The sequence below is a fragment of the Gracilinanus agilis genome, chromosome 6, assembly GCF_016433145.1.
Source record: "Gracilinanus agilis isolate LMUSP501 chromosome 6, AgileGrace, whole genome shotgun sequence".
Taxonomy (NCBI): domain Eukaryota; kingdom Metazoa; phylum Chordata; class Mammalia; order Didelphimorphia; family Didelphidae; genus Gracilinanus; species Gracilinanus agilis.
In genome coordinates, this window is record NC_058135.1 from 103,071,243 (window position 1) to 103,092,791 (window position 21,549).

The 21,549-nt window shown below is 40.1% G+C and overlaps 1 protein-coding gene across 1 annotated transcript in view; it reads right to left on the bottom strand.

The window, feature by feature from the left end:
- KLHL2 (kelch like family member 2) overlaps positions 1-21,549 on the bottom strand; it is a 109,119-nt gene that overhangs the window by 53,964 nt on the left and 33,606 nt on the right. The window contains exon 3 of the mRNA XM_044681683.1: positions 20,805-20,995. Within this exon, the coding sequence (XP_044537618.1) occupies positions 20,805-20,995 (191 nt within the window). The remainder of the gene's footprint in view (positions 1-20,804; positions 20,996-21,549) is intronic.

The window sequence follows — 21,549 nt, forward strand, 5'->3', positions numbered from 1 at the left end:
ACTGCCTCTTAGAGGTCAAACATTCTAATTAAGGGAGATTGGAGGAAGTGAGGAAGCTCCTAGTATATTGCTTTAAAAAGTGAAAAGAAGAGAAAATTCTGGAAAATGTGGTTTTCTACAAGTTTCCAATGGGAAGACATAACAGAAGCAGAAAGTATTATAATTATTACAGCCAAACCATTTTGCAATGTGTAAAACCTGCTTCATTATGTCATGAAAAGGAATCTCGGTGGAAGGATATAATTAGTTGATTATTTTCAAATTGTAGGTTTTTCTCCTATGGTATAATAGTGCACTGAAGCAGCTGTAAAATAAATTCCAAGGTGCATAATAGTGTAGACATTTAATTCAGCAGGTGCATATGCCTTAAAGTTGAGAAAGTGGCCTTTGAGGCATCATTCCAGCCCCATGCAATTGCACAAATGAGTATAATTTCCAGTCTAATTGAGGGGCGGACATTTAGTTAGAGGCAGTATGGCTTAGTACACACAGTCCCAGCCTTACCTACCCTAGATTCCCTTCTCAGACAGAGCAGTGTGTGGGATTCTCCAGACATCTCCCAAAGCTCTTACCCCACTCTCACAGAACCAGGGGATACCTTTCTTTTCCCTTTCTTCTACTCACCACCCCTAGCCCTATCATCAAGGTCCCTGCTCCTCAGAGGTGGGAAAGTCCAGGCTCTAGAGGTAATTTGGCTATTGTTCATTGTTTTTCAGTCATGTCCAATTCTTCATGGCCCTAGCTAGAGTTTTCTTGGCAGAGATACTGGAGTGGTTTGCCATTTCCTTCTCCCACTCATCTTCCTGATGAGGAAACTAAGGCAAAAGGGTTAAATGACTTGCCCTGGGTCACATGGCAAGTGTCTGAGGCCAAATTTGAAACCAAGACGTCCCATCTCTATCCTGGTTTTCTACCACAGAGCCATCTAGCTACCTCATCACTAAATCCAAATCTTTAAAGAAATATCAGAATTATACCACTCAACAATCATGATTCCAGACTACCCTTCTTTCAGCAAAGAGGTGAGGAACGGACTAAAATGGAAATATGATTTGCATGACTTCATACGTATAACTGATATATTGCTTGGCTTCTCAATGGGGAGGGGCTAGAGGCAAGAAGAGTTTGGAAGCCAAAATTAAAAAAAAACTTGAGAGCTAAAATAAATAAAGCATAATTATTTTTTAAAAAGGGAAATACTTAACAAAATAAATAAAAATGTATTAAAAAAGAAAGGAATGGGTACAGAATATTGCTTATGTTTTCATGTGTCATTTTCTCAATCAGCTTTTCTTTTCTTTATTATAATAGACAATTCAACAGGGGCATGGAACTGTATCCAGAAATGATGATGATGTATAAAAAATGAATACAACTTTTTAAAAAACACTGGAGAATAAATTAGAAGCTCTGAATTGTTCAGATTAAATAAGAAGAGGTGCCAGTAAGCAGGGTCTCGAGCTTTCTTCTCTTGGTTCCATAACCATTCTCTAAGCTAAAATTAGAACTCTTCAGCATTCATCCTCCCATGATGATGAAAGTGACGATATTTACAATGTCCATGTTTTCAATCAGATGACCATTGTTCCCTGTCCTTCATTTTCAAAGATGCCCAATGAAATCACCCATTTCCGAGTGATTTGGATTTAAAGGGAGGCAGAGTTCCACAAAGTCATCAGCCTCACTCCTTCCACCAACGTCATCAAAATTCAGTGTCAAGACAAAAATCAGGATGACTGGTGATGGCTCAGGATGCAGTGGATGGCCTTGGCATCTTCCATGTCTGACCAGCCTCTGAGTACTCTACGGCATCTGCTTCAGCAGCCTTCATGGCCATTGGAACAAACTGTTCTTCTCTGCCCATTCCACCAGGCTCGAGGTAGATATCCCCTAACTCAGTGATGAGTTTGAGGCCTCAAGCTGGTTTGGCCATTTACAATGACTATGTATTCAATCAGATGACTTGGTCAATGCTCAGCAGCTAAGGACATAATAATAACGATCATGATAACAATAATAATCAATAGCTGCTAACATTTATAAAATGCTTTAAATTTTTCAAGATGTTTTATGCATACCATTTAATTTAATTCCTCATAACAACCTTGGGAGGTAGGTGATATTATTATCCTAAAATTTACAGAAGAAAAAACTGAGGCGGACAGAGGTTTTTAGTGACTTACCAGGGTTATGCAGCTAGTAAGAGGCTGAAGAATGATTTGAACTCAGGTATTCCTGACTCAAGTCCAGCACTGTCACCATTTATTTTACCTAAGGCAATGAGTTGTACAGAACAAGTCTACTAAAAGTAATATTCCTTGGGGCTGACAGAAATTCTTGGCTAGTTAATTAAATAAATAAACTTTAAAAAAATTATTGGCTAAAAGCTTGGCAACCATTTAACTACAAGGAAAGTATTTTCAAAGTGCAAAATGGTCCAAGACTATCACCAAATATTTACTAAATTCTTAGATCAAACTTTTCCTAGAAAAATCATTAGCAAAATAACACTTAATAATTTGAGGTGTGGCTGAGTTGATTTGTAAGACAAATTTTTGCATCATTTGAAGGAAAAATTCAATTTGATTCAACAACCTATGATCCAGGCACTAACGATATAAAGATTAAAGACAAAGCAATCCCTGCCCTAAGGAACCTTACATTCTACTGAAGAATCACTGCTCTAGCACTTACTTTTTAAACATCCAATTATCTTTATCTCAAAAAAATGTCAAATAAAGATGAGAAAATACTGTTATAATAAATAAAAAATAAGTTATAATCTGGAGTCCAATCACCTCCTCAGAAAAGCTGCTCAATACTAGAGCCCAAAACCCAAGGAAAGCTAACTTAATTTCTCAGAGAAGAAATCTTGTGTGCACAGCTTGCCTTTCAATAAAAGGAAAAATAGAATCAAGATAAACATCTTTAATAGTGGGTGGATGGCATCTGAAAAGACTAAAAATACATTTCAATAACCTAAGAACATAAAAGCTAGGAAACAAGAGCTTCACGTTTCTCTTAGGAAAGCTGCACACCTCTAAGAGAGTTCACCTCCTCTGCCCTGGTCTTATACACATTGAAAATGCTATGGAAGTGGGGAGGAAGAGGAAAAAAGGGGGGCACAAAAATTCAATAAAAGGAATGCCTCTATAAAAAGGTTTTATTTTTAGTTTAAAAACCTCAACTGTAGCTAATTCTTAGTTTTAAATATAATTATTCATACATTCAATAATGAAACACTAGGAAATGCCACTGGAGAATAATTTAAGGACAGTAGTAAAAAAATAAAAAACAACATTTAACTGTACATTCAAGTTAATTAGAAGCAGCCCACACTTGTCTGCACTATGGCAGACTTTCTTCTAAAAGAAAGAGCTATTTCTTAGTATTAAAAAAAAGACTATATTTTTCTGCAAGAATTAGATTAACTAAAGCTAAGTACAAAGGACTACATTGTAGAGAGGATTCTGAAGGGAGAAGATGAGGCAGAGGCAAGAGAGAACGAATGAGAAAGAGTAACCTTTGCTAATTTACACCAGTTGGGCATGGTGCAGGAATGGGAGATTCAGACCAAGCAGGTATTCTGGTTAACAGAGAGGTCTCCTGTCTCCCCAGCTGTCACAATAATTGTCAACCTTCAGTTTGTCTGTCTCTACTCTACACTTATAAGACCTTCTTCATCACCACCTGTGACCTATCTACATTCTTTGGTTTTCTCTGTGGATTTCTGTAAGACTCTGAAACATAGAATGGCCTGGATGTAACCTTATCTGGGTACAGCAAACACAACCCCACAAGTTCTTTACGTGCTTTCTGTTTAGTCAGTGCATATTTTGCATTTGCTTATCTGGGTATGTATTGATTGACCCCAGCAGCATGTAGGCTTGTTAAGGGCAGGGATTGTCTCATTTCTGTCTCTGTATACTCAGTGCTTGGTATGGTAATCAATAAATAAACATTTATTAAGCACCTACTATGTGCTGGGAACTGTTATAAAAGGAGGTAAAAGGCAGTTCCCACCTAAGGAGCTTATAGTCTAATAGTAGATACAACAAGCAAAAGAAAATATGCAAAACAAGCTATATAGAGGGAAAACTGGAAATAATTAAGAAAGAAACTAAAATAAACAGGAGTTGGGAAAGACTTAAACTAAAAAATCGAATTTTACTTGGAACTTAAAAGAAGCCAGGGTGGTCAGTAAGCAGATTTGAAGAGGGAGAGTGTTGGAGAGTGTTCCAGGCATGAGAGACAGCCAGAAAAAATGCCCAGAGGGGACAGCTAGATGGCACAATAGATAGAGAACCAGACCTGGGGGTGGTAAGTCCTGGGTTGAAATCTGGCCTCAGATACTTCCTAGCTATGTGACCCTGGGCAAGTCAATTAACCCCCATTGTCTAGCTCCTTGGAAGAAAATACTTCATATTGATTCTAAGATGGAAAGGGGACGGGAGGGGAAGGGAAGGGAGTGGAGGGAAGAGAAGGGAAAGGATGGGGAAGGGAGAGGAGGGGAGTCCTTCCTTTAAATTACCTATTGATCAATGCCTGGCCAATGTAAACTGGGGCGGCACAGGATCTGAGTTCAAATTTTGAGTATGCTATTCATGAACCTGTGCAACTGTGAGCAAGTCATTTAATCTTTCTCAGCCTAGGGTCCCCCAAGTCCCAGTTAAAATTCTACCTTCTAAAAGAAATCTTTCTGGAACAGTTGGGTAGCATGGAAGACAGAGAAATGGGTCTGGAATTGGGAGGACCCGGGTTCAAATCTGGCTTTAGATATTGCACAGCGGTGGGACCCTGGGCAAACCACTTAACTCCAATTGCATAGCCCTTGTCGCTCTTCTGTCTTATTTGAGTTGATACTAAGATAGAAGGAAAGGATTTCCTAATAAACAAATAAAAGAAGACTTTCTGAATCCTCCCTTAATTCTAGCATCTTGCCCCCTCAGAATCACTAGTTCCAGTTTATCTCATATATGACTTAATTGTACACAGGTGTTTGCAGGTGTCCTTCTCTCTAGACTGAGCTCCCCGAGGGCAGGGGCTGCCTGTGTTTCACTCTATCTCCTGTTGGCACAGTAGGTGCTTGGTAATCCTGACAGTGGGGGGGGGGGGACAGATATCCTCCCCATCGCTAGATCCTCGGTCAAAACTCACCCCAGCCGGTTGTGTATGAAATGTTTTATGTTCCTTGGACAGTTATTAAGGAAGGAAGATGCTAGTCCTGCCTTGGTAATGGGGATCCTGAGGCCACTTGAAGATTCTAAAGTACCTTTAAATGTTCAAAAATGGTTTCAGTGTTTGTTTAATGCTAACATTTCTATGCCAGAGGCTGCGATGAGTGCTTTACAAATATTATCTCTTTTGATTCTCATAAGAACCCTGGGAGAGAGGGCTGTTATTACCCCCATTTGACAGAAGGAAACAGAGACAGCCGAAAGTTAAATGAGTCGCCCAAGGTCGGAACGCTAGGGTCTCCAGGTAGATTTGCTTCTTCACTATTTATTACAGTCTTCTCAGAATCTGAAAATCACTACCACCCCCACAATAAGAACCAGCATTTATATCAATCACGCTTTAAGGTTGGCATTGTGGTTTACAGATATTGTCTCGCTTGATCTTCACAAGAAACCTAAGAGGCGGGGGCTCTTTGCGTCCCCATTTGAGAGAGGAGAAGTCGGAGGCGGCAGAGGACAAAGGACTTGGCCAGGGGCGCGCAGCTGGTACACCTGTGGGACAAGATTTCTCTGAGGAAGGTCTGTGGTCTAGAATAAGGGCTGGACAGCTCTGCAGAACCTGGGGCTGGGTGCTGCTTTCTCTGCGCATGCTTAATCCCGAAGACCACGCCCATAGGAAGGTCCACTGACTGAAGGCTCAGGGCTGTCTCTTTTTACTCAAGTGATGGAAAGGCTCATCCTTCAAGGAAGGGACGGGCTTTGTTCTGTGAGGCTATGGAGGGCAGAACCAGCAGAGAAAAAGGAGAATTTGTTATGAGGCAGATCTGGGCTGGTGGACCACCAGAACGGGCAAGTCGTTTCCATGATCTCTGCAAGGCCAATGAGAAGAAACTGTACCAATAATTAGAGCTGTCTGAAAGCAGAAACTGGAGCAGCTAGGTGTGGTGGTGGATAGAGCCGGGCGTCTGGAGTCAGGAAGACCTGAGTTCTAATTCACTTCCGGTCACTCATTGTGTGACCCTGAGCAAGTCACGTGACCCGTTTGGCCTCAATTTCCCCATCTGTTAAATGGGCTACAGAAGAAAATGGCAAACCACTTCAGAAGTTCTGCTAAGAAAACCTCAAATGGGGTCACAAATAGTCCAACTGGAAAGTCTGAATGAACGTGGAAACTGTTGGCAATGTGGCAGGCAACAGTAGGTTCTGTGTCACTAGAAGTTTTCAAGTTAAGGCTAGATAAACCACTTATCAGGGATATAGAAAGGATTTTTTTACAAAAACTTAAAAATTTTTTTCTCTAAAATTATTTTTCCCAATTAGATGTTATTATTATTTATTATTATTCCTGTTGGCTCCCTGAGGAGCATAGGGCCACAACCATCTCACACCAGCGGACTCTGTTCTGGCAACTTCCCCCAGCTGGGCCCATGTCATTCCGACTGTTTTTGTTTCATTTTCGGCAGATCTTCGCCAGGTCTGTTTTGGTCTTCCGACTTTCCTCCTCCCTGAAGGGTTCCAGCTCAATGCTTGTCTGGCTACGTTGTCTTCCGGTTTTCGTAGTGTATGTCCTATCCATCTCCACTTACGTTTCTTTATGTCCTGACTGATGGGATACTGGATTGTTCTTTCCCAGAGACTAGCATTGGAGATCTTTTCAGGCCATCTGATGTTCAAGATGTGGAGTAGACATCTATTAACAAAGACCTGGAGTTTGTTGGTGTTAGCGCTCGTCACTCTCCAGCTTTCTGATCCATATAGGAGGACGGCCTTTACGTTGGTATTGAAGATTCGGAGCTTAGTGATGAGGGACAGTGCTTTGGAGATCCAGATGGACCGTAAGGTGTTAAATGCCTGTCTGGCTTTGTTGATTTGGTTTCTGATGTCCTCATCTGCTCCGCTGTCCTTGCTGACTAAGCTACCCAAATAGGTGAAGTGGTCTGTCTCCTTGGTGTTTTCTCCCTGTAGTTGGATTGGCAGGTCCTGTGTGCTGTTCACTGTGATCACCTCGGTCTTCTTCTTGTTGATCTTCAGACCTGTCTTCTTCGCCTCTTCAGAGAGTCGTGCAAGTTTGGCTTGCGCATCCTGCTGCTTGTGAGAAAGGAGACAGATGTCATCTGCGAAGTCAAGGTCCTCGAGCTGCTTGGTATGAGTCCATTGAATGCCTGTATTGTTGTCCTTGGTAATTCTTCTCATGGTCCAATCTATGACCATCAAGAAGATAAGGGGCGAAAGCATGCAGCCTTGCTTCACTCCGGTCTTCACTTTGAAGGGAGCCGTCAGTTTCCCATTATGGATGACCTGGCAGGTAGAGTCTTCGTATAGCTGCTGGATGATGTTGATGAGCTTCAGGGGAATCCCGTAATGTTGCATCAATCTCCAGATGATGCTCCTGTCCACGCTGTCAAATGCCTTCTTGAAATCCACGAAAGTCATGTAGAGGGGGGGCTGCCACTCGATGGACTGTTCGATGATGATTCTTAGGGTGACGATCTGGTCGGTGCACGATCTGTGCTGACGAAACCCTGCTTGTTCTATTCTCAGCTTCTTGTCCAAGGCCTCCTTCAGTCTTTCTAAGATGACTCTGGTCAGGATTTTGCTGGGAGCGGATAGAAGCATGATTCCTCGCCAGTTGCTGTATTGGGATAGGTCACCTTTCTTGGGTAGCTTCACCAGGTAGCCTAGTTTCCAGTCTGTTGGGACTTGTTCCTGTTCCCAGATCTTCTGCAGGAGGGGTTGTAGCATCTCCACTGACATTTCTGGGTCTGCCTTGAGTGCCTCAGGGGGGATGCCGTCTGGACCTGCAGCCTTACCATTTTTCATGGTCTTGATGGCTTTGATGATCTCAACTTTGGTAGGTGGGCCCGTGTTCACCTGAAGCAGTTCGGTGGCTGGTGGTATGTCCGGAACAGTTGGTGGAGGCGGTCGGTTCAGGATTTCTTCGAAATGCTCTGCTCATCAGGTTCTCTGCCCTGCATCGCTTGTTATTGTCTTGCCAGTCTTGTCCTTCACTGGCTTGCTAGGGTTGTAGTTCTTTCCTGCTGATACTGTGTACAGTGTTCTCCTAATTCTGTTTGCTTCACTTTGCATCATTTCATATTAAGTCTCTCCAGGTTTTTTTCTGAAATCATCCTATTTGTCATTACTTTTCTTTTTTTAATTAAGTTTATTTATTTATTTAATTAATTTTGAATTTTTTTGCCCCATTGTTACATGATTCTTGTTTTTTCCCTCCCCTCCTCCCAACCCCCTCCAATAGCCGATGAGCAATTCTACTGGGTTTTACATGTATCATTGATCAAGACCTATTTCCATATTATTGATATTTCTGCTAGGGTGATCATTTAGAATCTACATCCCCAATCATATCCCCATCGACCCATGTGATAAAGCAGTTGTTTTTCTTTTGTGTTTCTACTCCCACAGTTCTTTCTCTGGATTCGGATAGTGTTTTTTTCTCATAAGTCCTTCAGAATTGTCCTGAATCATTGCATTGCTGCTAGTAGAGGAATCCATTACACATTCAGTTGTGCCACGGTATATCCATCTCTGTGTACAATGTTCTCCTGATTCTGCTCCTTTCACTCTGCATCAATTCTTGAAGGCCTTTCCAGTTCACATGGAATTCCTCCAGTTCATTATTCATTTTAGTACAACAGTATTCCATCACCAACAGATACCACAATTTGTTCAGTTATTCCCCAACTGAAGGGTATCCCTTCATTTTCCAATTTTTTACCAACACAAAGAGCATGTGAATATTTTTGTATGAGTCTTTTTTCTTATTATTTCTTTGGGGTATAAACCTAGCAGTGGTATGGATGGATCAAAAGGGCAGGCAGTCTGTTAAACTCTTTTGAGCATAGTTCCAAATTGCCTTCTAGAATGGTTGGATAAATTCACAACTCCACCAACAGTGCATTAGTGTCCCAATTTTGCCACATCCCCTCCAACATTTATAACTTTCCTTTGCTGTCATGTTAGCCAATCTGTTAGGTATGAGGTGGTACCTCAGGGTTGTTTTGATTTGCATTTCTCTAATTATAAGAGATTTAGAACACTTTTTTCATGTGCTTATTGATAGTTTTGATTTCTTTATCTGAAAATTGCCTATTCATGTCCCTTGCCTATTTATCAATTGGGGAATGGCTTGATTTTTTATGGTACAATTGATTTAGCTCCTTATAAACTTGAGTAATTAGACTTTTGCCAGAAGTTTCTGTTATAAAGATTTTTTCCCAATTTGTTGCTTCCCTTCTAATTTTGGTTGCACTGGTTTTGTTTGTACAAAAATTTCTTAATTTAATGTAATCAAAATTATTCATTTTACATTTTGTAATATTCTCTATCTCTTGCTTGGTCTTAAAATCTTTCCTTTCCCATGGATCTGACAGGCATACTATTCTATGCTCACCTAGTTTACTTATAGTTTCCTTCTTTATATTTAAGTCATTCACCCATTCTGAATTTATCTTGGAGTAGGGTGTAAGATGTTGATCTAAACCTAATCCCTGCCATACTGTTTTCCAATTTTCCCAGCAGTTTTTGTCACTATTTGTCATTTCTTATGGCACAAAAGTATGCTATTACAATTATATGCCACAACTTGTCCAGCCATTCCCCAACTGATGGACATCCCCTCATTTTCCAATTCTTTGCCACTACAAAAAGAGCTGCTATGTTTTTGTGCAAACAAATATTTTGTCCAAACAAAATGATCGCTTTGGGATACACACGTAGTAGTAGTAGTAGTAGTAGTAGTAGTAGTAGTAGTAGTAGTAGTATTGCTGCATCNTAGTAGTAGTAGTAGTAGTAGTAGTAGTAGTAGTAGTAGTAGTAGTATTGCTGCATCGAAGGGTATGAACAATTTGTAGCCTTTTGGGCATGGTTCCAAAAGCTTTCTAGAACAATTGCATCAGTTCAAAACTCCATTAGTATCACAATTTTACCAACATCTATTATTTTCCTTTTCTGCCATATTGGCCAATCTGATATTTGTGAGGTGATGCTCAACATTATTCTAATTTGCATTTTGTAGAAAGGATTCTTGTTTACCTATGGGCTGAACTTAACGGCCTTCCAACTGGGATTGTGGGAGCTTCTGATTCATCTGTTACTGTTTTGGTTAACATTCATAACAACACTTTAAAATAGCAGGAGAAACAAAAGGAGTCATGGGTGAGTGACTGATTAAATTTAACCCCAAATATTATCCTGTTGTGAAACAAGACAAAAAAGTCCTGAATAGCTTTTTATCTTAACTGGCAGCTACTTCCAAATCAGGCAGACAAATACCAGGTTGGAGTATTTTAGGCTAGGAAAAAGAATTAAGAGGATGCCTTGAGTGAGGAACAAAGAAAAAGGAACCAGACCACTGTTCAGTCAGGGAGAGTAGAATGTTAGGCGTGGAAGGCATTTCAGTGAAACAGCTAGCATTCGTGAGATACTCTCACACCAGCTGCACATTTTAAAGTAAGAAGATTTCACCCCGCCGCACGTTGTTTGACAAGCCAAATTACATGTAACATGTTCTGTTTTGGCAAGTACACTCCTTCTGCCTGGCTATTAGGTAGCTGTGGTTTATTTTCAGCTGGGGCATTTACCCCACTAGGGAAAAAAAGAAAATATTTAAAGTCAACAGATTCTTAAAATCCAGATCCATTCGCAGTTCTCTTAGTAGAAGAAACTACTGAATGGCCAAATCCTTTCCTCTAAGAAGAAATAGATGAGTATATCAATGATTGTGAAAGGCATCATGGTGTGGTGGGCTTGTCTCTAGGCCAGGAAGACCTAGGCTTGAGTCTCTCCTCTGACTGGTTGTTCCAGGCAACTTTCTAAGACTATAAGAATACAGAAAGAGGGCTGAGGACAGGTAGGAGCAATTCCCTCATTTGGAAATTACCTCTACCAATGAAATCACAAGTCTAGAGACTATGCTCAGGCTATGTATTGGAGAGAGCACTATGCTTGAGGTCAGCAGGCTTTTGTTCAAATCCTGCCTTTGACACATATTAGTAAGACCCAGGTGAATTGATTTATCTTTAGGTGTTGCAAACAGTTTGGTTCCCTGGTACTTATCTAACACAAAGATAGCCGGCCTGTACTCTTCATCCTCTTCATCTATGGAAGATCATTCATGGAGTCACACAACTGTGGGAAGAGCTGTACTCTCAGTGGCCTCATCAGCTCTCATAGGTTTAATTATCACCTTGATAACGGAGGACTCACAGCTCCACATACCCAGCCCCATTCTCTCCTGAGGTTCGGTCGTACATCACCAACTGCCTATCAATCATTTCAAATGGGATGTCCCAGAGACATCTCAAATTTGAATTTAAATTTTTAAAAAGCTTTTTCTTTCTCTTTTTGTTTTCAGTTTCATCATGTTTAAAATTGACCACATTATCCTTCCTCTAAACTCACCCCCTTTCCAAATTTCTCCATGTCTGTGTAAAACATCATTATTCTTCTACATTCCCAGGCAGGTAAACCTCACCATTATTTCCTCACCCCATATATTCATCAGCTGCCAAATCTTGCCCTTTCCACTTCCACCTTTTTACATCTGATCACTTAGTCTATGGTACTGGGATAACACCTCAATCCAAGGCACCATTCTCCCAGCCTCAAGCCTCTTCCCACTTTAGTCTATATTCCACACTGCTGCTCAAATAATTTCCCCTAAATATAGATCTGACCATGTCACCCCTCTACCTTACTGGTTCCTATTGCCTCTAGAAACACATGTGAATTCCTAAGGTCCTTAACACACTAGCCTCAAGCTCCTTCCACTTCCCCAACAATGAGATTTGCTTAAATGGGTCGACATTCTCTGCTTCTGCAGTAGATACTCTTCATGCCCCAAATGTGCTTTCTTCCTCAACCCTGTCTCATAGAGCTCAAACATCATCCTTTATATGAAGCCTTTTCTGATCTCTTCAACACCTACTGCCCTTGCTCTCGAATTACCTTATATTTTTCTACCTTGTATGCCTGGAATTTTCTTCTTCCTCATCTCCACCCCCTGGTTCCCTGTGTCTCCTTTAAGACTCAGCTAAAATCTCAGCTTCTACAAGAAACCTTTCCCTATCCCCTTTAACACCAGTGCCTTCCCTTTCCAATTTATCCTGAATATATCAATAATTCTCCACTTAGCATCTGTTGCTCTGCCTAATTTCAACTCCATGGACAAGCGCATGACTTCTAAACTAATAGTCATGCCTTGATTGACACCATCTCCCCATTTGAAGGCTGGAGAGTAGCATTCTAAACTCCTCTCAATGTCTTCCTTTATAGAGGGCAGAAACTGGACTTTCAGCTCATTCCACTTTGTATCTGCTGCCCTGCCTGGTTTCAGCTCTATGGAACAATATGCCAATGTGTGGGTACCCCCTCAACATTTCCTTCTTCTTTCTGGATGCGCTCTCCCTATTTAGACTATAAGCTCCTTGAGGGCAGGGACTCTCTTTTTATTAATTGCAAACCCAGTGATGTGCACAGTGCTTGACATATAGTAGGCACTTCATAAATGTTCACTGGTGGGGGAGCTAGGTGGTTCTGTGGATAGAGAGCCAAGCCTGGAGACAGAAGATCCTAGTTTCAAATCTGGCCTCAGACACTTCCTAGCTATATGATCCCAGGCCCCAGTTGCCTAGACCTGATTGCTTTTCTGCCTTGGAACCAATACTTAGTATTAATTGTAAAACCGAAGCTAAGGGGTTGTAAAATAAAATAAATATTTACTAGACTGGATGAGATGGAAATATTTAATTAATTTGCTTACCATTATATAGTACTGAAAACTTATACCCCCAAACGCCTGCTAATGTATAACTTAACTTCCTTGCATGCCAGGAATTGCCCACAATCTAAAAGGAAGGCTAGCCATTCTAAAGCCCTGTTTCAGAAAAGAGACTAGAGCCCAAATAGAGGCAAAAATGCCAGGAATTATTGAACTGTCAGTAGTCACCTTAGCAAACTGTATAGAAACCTATGGTTGGCACAATGACTAATAGAATGGGCACTGAGAAGTGCTTGCTGAGTATTGAATGAATATATGTCCTCGGTTATCCACTGCCTCTGATAGTCTCATTCACAGGAAATCCTCAAGTTAAAATCTTCCTCCCAGAAGTTTGGTAAATGATGGTTTAGAACTTAGAATTCATTTTCTCATAGAAATAATGTGATAAAAAGTGATTAGATTCTCAGGTTGGTTCAAAAAAATTGTATGTAATTCATAATACTGCTGAACAGTAAGAATGAGAGTATGAAACTAAAGGTTGGGTAGAAGAAGCCATAGAAAACAGCAAGGAAAAGAAAATTTTACCCTCTCCTTTCTGGATGCAAGACTAGACCCAGGAAAACTCTAAAATAATCATTCTGGCATCCATCCATATCCCTTTTTCTACCCTGTCATAGCAGTAAAGGACAGGGGTTGATTAGATAGGCGTGGGTAAGAACCGGCTCAGGTCCAAGGATATCCCTAATCGCTTAAGTTCCTCCTGATTTCACAATTTGTTAGCATTCCTAAATACTTTTACTTATTTTGATTACATTTTTCTTTTTTATTAATTTAAAACATTTTTATTGTAATTTTTCTCTTCTTCTGCTCCCTCCCCCGAATTACTGAGATGGCAAGAAATGACTCACTATCCATGTGAAGTCATACAAAACATATTTCAATATTCGTTATGTTGCCAAAAAAAAAAGCCAGAAAAACAAAGTGGAAAAAATATGTTACAATCTGCACTCAGAGTTTAGCATCTCTCTGAAAGCAAACAGCCTTTCTTATCATAGGTGTCTTTCATAATTGATTGCCCTTATTTTTATTTTTAATTTCTTGGTCCTTTATTTTTTAATTTTTTCCCCATGATTCATGATTTATTCCTCCCCTCATTCCTTTTCCCTTCTGGAGATGATAAGCAATTCCACTGGGTTATACACACATGTATGTGTATATGTGTATAAATATATATATATATATGTGTGTATATATATATAAAATCAAACAAACCATTTCCATATTATTCATTTTTGTAAAAGAGTAATCCTTTAAAACCAAAACCCCAAATCACAAACCCATAGAAACAAGTGATAAATCATGTTTTCTTCTAGATTTCTACTCCCACAGTTCTTTCTCTAGAGGCAGACAGCATTCTTTCTCATAAGTCCCTCTTATATTCAAATCTGGCCTCAGACACTTCCTAGCTATATGATCCCAGGCCCCAGTTGCCTAGACCTGATTGCTTTTCTGCCTTGGATAAGGAGTTGATTGTTCTTGTAATAAATGTTGCTTTTACTGTGTACAAAGTTCTCCTGGTTCAGCTCACTTCACTATGCATGAGTTCACGTAAACCATCAATCCAACTCATCATTTCTTTAGCATTTCAATAGTAATCCATCCCTATCACATACCACAACTTGTTCAGCCATTCCCTAAAAGATATGCATTATGTCAATTTCTAATTCTTTGCCAATACAAAACAGCTACTATAAATATATTTTTTTACATACGGGTTCCATATTTTTTGTATTTACCTATCTGAGTGCATTCGCTTCCCCGCTGTAGAACAGAAGTTCCGTGAGAACACCAGCTATTTTGTCATTGTATCCCCTACACCGACAATGGCACCTACTACATAGTAGGCACTTAATAAATGTTTGAATTAAAGAGAATTGAGAGGGCACCCATGGGCCTGGGCAGAAGGGTAGTAAGAAGAAGTACAATAAGCCCCAGTAGCTAATTGGGATCTGCTTAAATCAAAGAGAAAGATCCACAGGTGTCATTGGACTGCCCAAGTGATCCATGACGTAAGGATCTCTGTTCCAGGGATTCATTATGGGTGAATGTGACTGAGATGAACTGAACTGAGCTGAGCAAGGAGGAGATTGCAGCTGGGTGGGAAGAACTACCACCTGTCTTGTCTGATTAAAAAGGATATAAGACACTCTGATGCTGACCACAGAAAACGAAGGTGACAACTCCCAAGAAATTTCAACTGTTCTGTCTCCTTGGACTCAAGGGCAATGGCCCCCACTATCACACTACGGGTCAATCCGCATATACAGATGGATAGTATTATGGGATGGTTCCTTGGGAAGCAGAAATAATGATGTATGATATAAAACAAAGGATAATGAGGTGGGGGGCAGAGGTGAAAAAGGAAGGAACCAGTGTAAGGTTTGGCTAACAGGCCCTTACTGTTACATGTTGCTAATTGGGATCTGCTGTTCTCTCTTGCTCCTAGAACAAGCAAAGAGCAATCACTAATGAAACAATCGTCTTCTCCTATGTCCAATTTAATTTGGAAATCTCAGACCATTACTGGAGGGAGAGCAGGGCTAATGAACTAGCCCCATACAATTCAAAGTTGCTAATTGGAATCAGTCATCTTCTGCTGCTCCCAAACCCAGCAGTGAATAGTCTGAATGATGAAACAACCATCTTACTTACACTGTGAATCCCAGATCAAAGCCGGAGGGGATCTGGGGCTAATGGACTTTATTGCACTTCTTCTTATTCTCCCTCTGACCAGGCCCATGGGTGTCCTAAGTACTCTGCTGTACCACCAGGACGTAGCCAAGCATTCTCCCACAGTGCAACTGCCTCTCAATTTAGCATTAAGAAAACAACTTGATTGAAATAATTCACAGTAAGACATAAAGACTCATAATTTTCTTAACCTTTACAAAGTCTACTGCGTTTTAAAAAGAGGATGCTTATTAACTCCGCTATATCTAATTATTATAATTGCAGATAATATTACAAAGGAACATGGAAAAACTCACGACTAATGTAATGATTACAATTCCTTGGAGATGGTCTATTAATTTATAATTATTTATTAACAAAAGTTAGAGAGGTAGAGAGAAAAAAATGACCACTTAAAAAAAATGCTTCCGCACTCCAGCTCCCAGCCGAGGCTCACGCACACCATTAAAAGCTCCAGAGAAGGGAACAAGTCTGGTGTTCTGACAGAGAGAGAGTCTGGAGTGAAAGAGAGCGGGCTAAGACTGCACCCCGCCCCCTTTCTTATAAGGCCAATGACATCACTTCTTCTGGGACTCTCTGATTGGCCAGTCCCGGTCCCAAGTCCTGACTTCCGTACATGTCACCGGCTACATCCCCTTCCAGAAGTCAGGACTGCCAGGTACCTGGCACTTTAATCACGTGACTTGCTAGCATCCTGGCTCCGTATGCACACGTGGTGAAGGGGTCCCACTTTATATTAATTTCGTAACTAAGGTAGCCAGAATGGGGAGAGAATATTGGTAAATAATAATAATAATAATAATAATAATAATAATAATAATAATAATAATAAAATGATACTTCAATCTCTCTCAAGACTATCTTTCCGGGATGTTTGAACATCATCCCCCATTGTACGCTCTACGCCATTGCCACATTGGTCCTGCTTATTATTCTCCGTACAGACATTCTAGCTCCCATCTCTCTTTTATTGCACAAGCCGAGTCCCGTGCCTAGAATGTCTTCCCTGTTCACCTCTACCACCTGGAATACTTAGCTCCCCTTCAAAGTTTCAGCTCAGGTTCCAGCTCCTTTAGAGGCTATTCCTGAAGTTGTTAGTAATCCCCACCTCCGTCCCTAATTACTAGGTTCATATTTTGTATACATCCTGCATTTACAGTGACACATGTAAAACCCAGTGGAACTTCTTGTTGGCTACGGGGAAGGGGGTGGGAGGAAGGGAGGGAAAGAACATGAATCACGTAACCATGGAAAAATATTCTAAATTAATTAAAAATTTCCAATCCCGGAAAATAAGTAAATAAATAAATGAATAAATGATAAATAGATCCTGCATTTACTTCTCTGGGGACCATGCTATATTCCCTGACAATGTAAGCTCCTAGAGGGTAGACACGGTCTCATTTTTGTGTTTGTATCTCTAGCATCTAATGCAGTGTCAGCAGAATAAAAGAACTTAAGATTTAATTGACTACTTTTATGATGGCTCCCACAGTAGCAGGGGTTTCTGGAATTGGGAGACAAAGGCAAAAGGCTAAGGTGATGTTCACTTCTGGCTGATTTCCAACTCAAGTGTTCTCAAGTATATGGATTGAGGCAGCTAGGTAGCACAAGTAGACAGAGTATCAGGCCTAGAGTCAAAAGGACCTGAGTTCAAATGTGGCCTCAGACACTTCCTAGCTATGTATTCCTGGGAAATCATTTAACCCCAATTGCCTAGCCCTTGCCGCTCTTTACTCTTAGAGTTACTACTAAGACAGAAAGTAAGGTTTAAAAAAAAAAAGTAGATGGGTAATGTGGAAATGAGTTTTGCACAACTTCATATGTGTAATGGATATTGTATTTCTTGCCTTCTCAACGAGTGAGGGAGGGGTAGAGAGAGCAAGAGAATTTGGAACTGAGAATCAAAATTAGGAAAAAAAAGTTTTAAGGGGAAAAAAGAGCATTTGGACCCTCTGGAGTCATGAAGAAGGCCAATGGGGAAAGAAAAGAATGAAAGTACATTCCTTCATCATGACACTGGACCTCCAAATCTCCTGTCAACATCATTAAGAGATTTTCTAGCCTGAAACTTCAAATCACTATAAAAAAGTGAATTCTAATTATTATCCTATCACTGATAACATCAATGAACTTGTGATCTCATAGATCTAAGTATTCACTTCGATGGTGAAAACTGTACCTAGTCATGTCTCCTCAATCTAGATTAATCTTTGGTTCATGTTCTCCTGTCAATCCCCCCACAAGAAGTCTGCCCAGTGTGGTGGGGACCTTCCTTTTGGACTTGAAGAAATTGGAATGGAGCATATTATGGTTCTCATTATATGACCAACTCATCTCTTCTGGTCATACATCCCAAGTCACAACCCTTCTGTGCCTCATTTTCTTCCTGTGAAATAAGGAGGTTGGACTAGAAATCTCGGATCTTATCTTTTATATCACTCTATTTTTGTCATCCTTCACTGTAATATGGTTCAGACTACTAAGTATCTATCCTACCCTTTAGGCAACTTACCTTCAACTTTCAATCTTTGAGACTAGCATTCTATGACTCATAGCCACAGGGCCCATAAGAAGAATATTTGCACTAAAAGTGTAAAGGAAAGTCTACAGCAGAATGCCTTAAGATTATGTGAGTGATTAAAAGGTACCAAGAATACAAGATCTCCATATTTTTGTTGTTTACTAAGAAAAAGCAATTGATTGAGTAGAGTGAAATGCTATTCATCTCCTGCAGCACACTGTAACAATTCTTTATTTTCTCATCCTCCCTTCCTTTCATTTCTTTCCTCTCCCTTCTTCTCTTGCCCTTTTCCCCTCTGCTTCCCTCCCTATTTGTCAAAGCAGCCAATTCTGGATGTAATTCAAGGCTAAGAAGTCACAGGCCACCGAGTGAGAGTTTTTAAATAGCAGAGTCTCCCCTACACACTCTGTCTTACTCCCAGGGCAACGGAAGCCTTTTCAGAGTTATATGACATTTCTTACATGACATTCTTTTAAATCCTCTCCTCCCAACTCTATGTGAAAGTGGTCTAGAAAATACATTCTGTTCCCAATTGTGCTTCTCAACCTTATTTCTAGATATGCAAAAATTGAAATTGTAATAGATAATCAAACTACAGCTTCCAAGACAGAGAGTGAGGGAAAGGGCATAATAGTAAAAAAAAAAAAAAAAAAAAAAAAAAAAAAAAAAAAAGAAAGAAAAAATGAAGCATTCCTTATCCTAATGGGCAAATAAGTTATTTTGGCTATTTCACAAACCGTTCTGCCTTCTGATCTTCCCCCTCTTTCCCAGAAGATCGTATTTCATATTCTGATATTTCTCATCAACAGTGTTTTTAACACTAAAGCTGTGCTTCAGAGATGACCTTCAAAGAGATCTTTTTGAGTCCTGTTGGCATCTATGGAATAGCCTTGTGGTGCCATACAAAACAATGGTCCTATCTCACAGCATCCCAAATATAAAAATTGTGAAATCACCAAAGGCAGTCAAAACACTTTGCATTACTGCACTGGTATTGATGGACTTCTTATTAAAAACAGCAAGCTGTGCATGATGAATATTTGGCACATTTCTGCTCAGCACAGCATATAAATAACAAGTTTTCCTACAAGGAAAGTTGTCGGGAAATGATTTATCCTAAAACTGCTGCCTTCTCTCTACTCATCATCATCAAAGGGCATTTATGCAGCACCAACTGTATGCCTGAAACTAGAGCCACAAAGAAAAGGGAAAACGTGCTTTCTGTACTCAAACTTATATTCTGATGGGGGAGACAATGTAAGTGTAAAATATATCCAGGATCAATGGGAGATAATCTCCCCTAGGATATACTTCTTCCTGACCCAAAGACTCAAAAGTTTGTTTCTTTTACTGATCTGCTTCAAATGGAAATAATTTACTGGTGACAAATCCCTATTTCAACATTGACAAATCTTTGGCCAAGTTCAAAGAAAACATTCTAGAATCATAAAGAAATTGAAAGAAGGCTTGATATAAGGGAAAGATCATTAGCTAAATTCCAGAGACCTGCTGTGAGGAGGGAATGGCCACAACAGATTTCAGTGCTTTCCATCTAGTAGACAATTAAGAGATACCTAGTGAATTGAATCGATGTCTGATTTAAAAACCCAGTTTCTAGACAGAATAAACATGGCTTGAAGGAAGAGACATGAGAAAATGGTCTCAACTCAGTTCTTCAAGGAGGTGGTAGGTTCACAGGTATGGTACATATTTGAGGGCTTTTTTAATGGTAATTTGATTGGTAATACTGATTTTTTGCCCCCTTCCTTTACTTTGCCTTCTTCTTTTTTTTTTTTTTTTGGTCTTAAAAATACCAAATAGTTTAGAGTTAGGAGGACTTGAATTCAAATGTAGCCATAGAAACTTCCTAGCTGTGTGACTCTGGGCAAGTCACTTAATCATGATTACCAATAAAAATAAAAATAAAAAAAAAAACTTATAGTTATCAGAGATTTCTGAAACTTAGCACCTAGATTTCTTAAAAACACTGAATTGGACAAAGCAGCTGCTTTCTCTTTAGAAGGGTGCAGTAAGGTAGTACAGTGAAGAGACAGAGCCCCGGACTTGAAAACAGGAAGACCTATGTTCAAATCTAGCCTCAGACATTTTACCAGCTTTGTGACCCTGGGCAAGGGCACTTAACTTTTTTGCCTCAGTTTCCACATCAGTAAAATGGGGATAATAATAGCACTTACTTTCCAGGGTTTTTGTGAGGATGAGGATCAAGTGAGATAATAATTTTAAAGTCCTTAGCCTAGTGCCTAGCACATAGAAAGTGCTATAGAAATGTTAGCTATTGTTATTATCTGAAGCAGTAGATGATTACAAAGATAGTATGAAAATGTGTGTGGGGGAGGTAAAAAAATTAAACAAGTGAAAACTAAGCTGAATAAAAACCAATTTACTTCTAAAATTTCTCAATTCCCCTCCAACAGCTCTAATTCCATAATTTTAAACTGAAGTTATCACTAAGAAAGAGTCAAGTTCATTTGTTTCAATTCAATATGGCGACTATATGTAAGCCAGTGGGTCATTAATCGGGGATACAAAAGTAAAGCAAGGAACCTATGATCTAACAGAAAGGTAGAAGCAAAAACAGAAATAATTATGATACCAAGAAGGCCCTAGGGTCATGAATACTTGGGTTCATTTTGTCTCTATCACACTGGCTGTGAGACCCTGGATGGCTTGCTTCACCTCTTGGGCTCTCTGACAACTCTGAAAGAGGAGAAGATGCTCCCAAGCCACCCCTTCGTGAAGGTAGGAAGTCTACAGGTATTGCACATTCAATGAGCAAGGGCACATCTGCATTGGCAAAAGTCCCTCATCAGGAGTTCCCTATGCCAGTGAAATCACAGGTCTAGTACAAAAATAATGGAGAAATGCAGGTCAGAAAAACAGTCCCCATGCCCTCAAAAGAGCTTATCTTTCACCAAAGGATATATCATTTATTTCAAACCAAGAAGGATTTTTCTATGTGTCGGTTATTGTTTAGGAACTGGGGATACAAAGATCAAGATGAAAATTCCCCTCAATGAGGTCACATTTTACAGAATATTGAAGGATACGTGCATAGAAGTTGTTCTGAAGAAGAAGAGTGCACTAACCAACAGAAGGTGTAGGAAAAGCTTATGGCCTCAGACACTTCCCAGCTGTGTGACCCTGCGCAAGGTCACTTAACCTCCATTGCCCAGCCCTTACTGCTCTTCTGCCTTGGACCCAATGCACAGTATTGATTCTAAGGTGGAAGGTTAGGCTTTAGAAAAAGAAAGGAAGGAAGGAAGGAAGGAAGGAAGGAAGGAAGGAAGGAAGGAAGGAAGGAAGGAAGGAAGGAAGGAAGAGAGAAAGAGAAAGAAAGA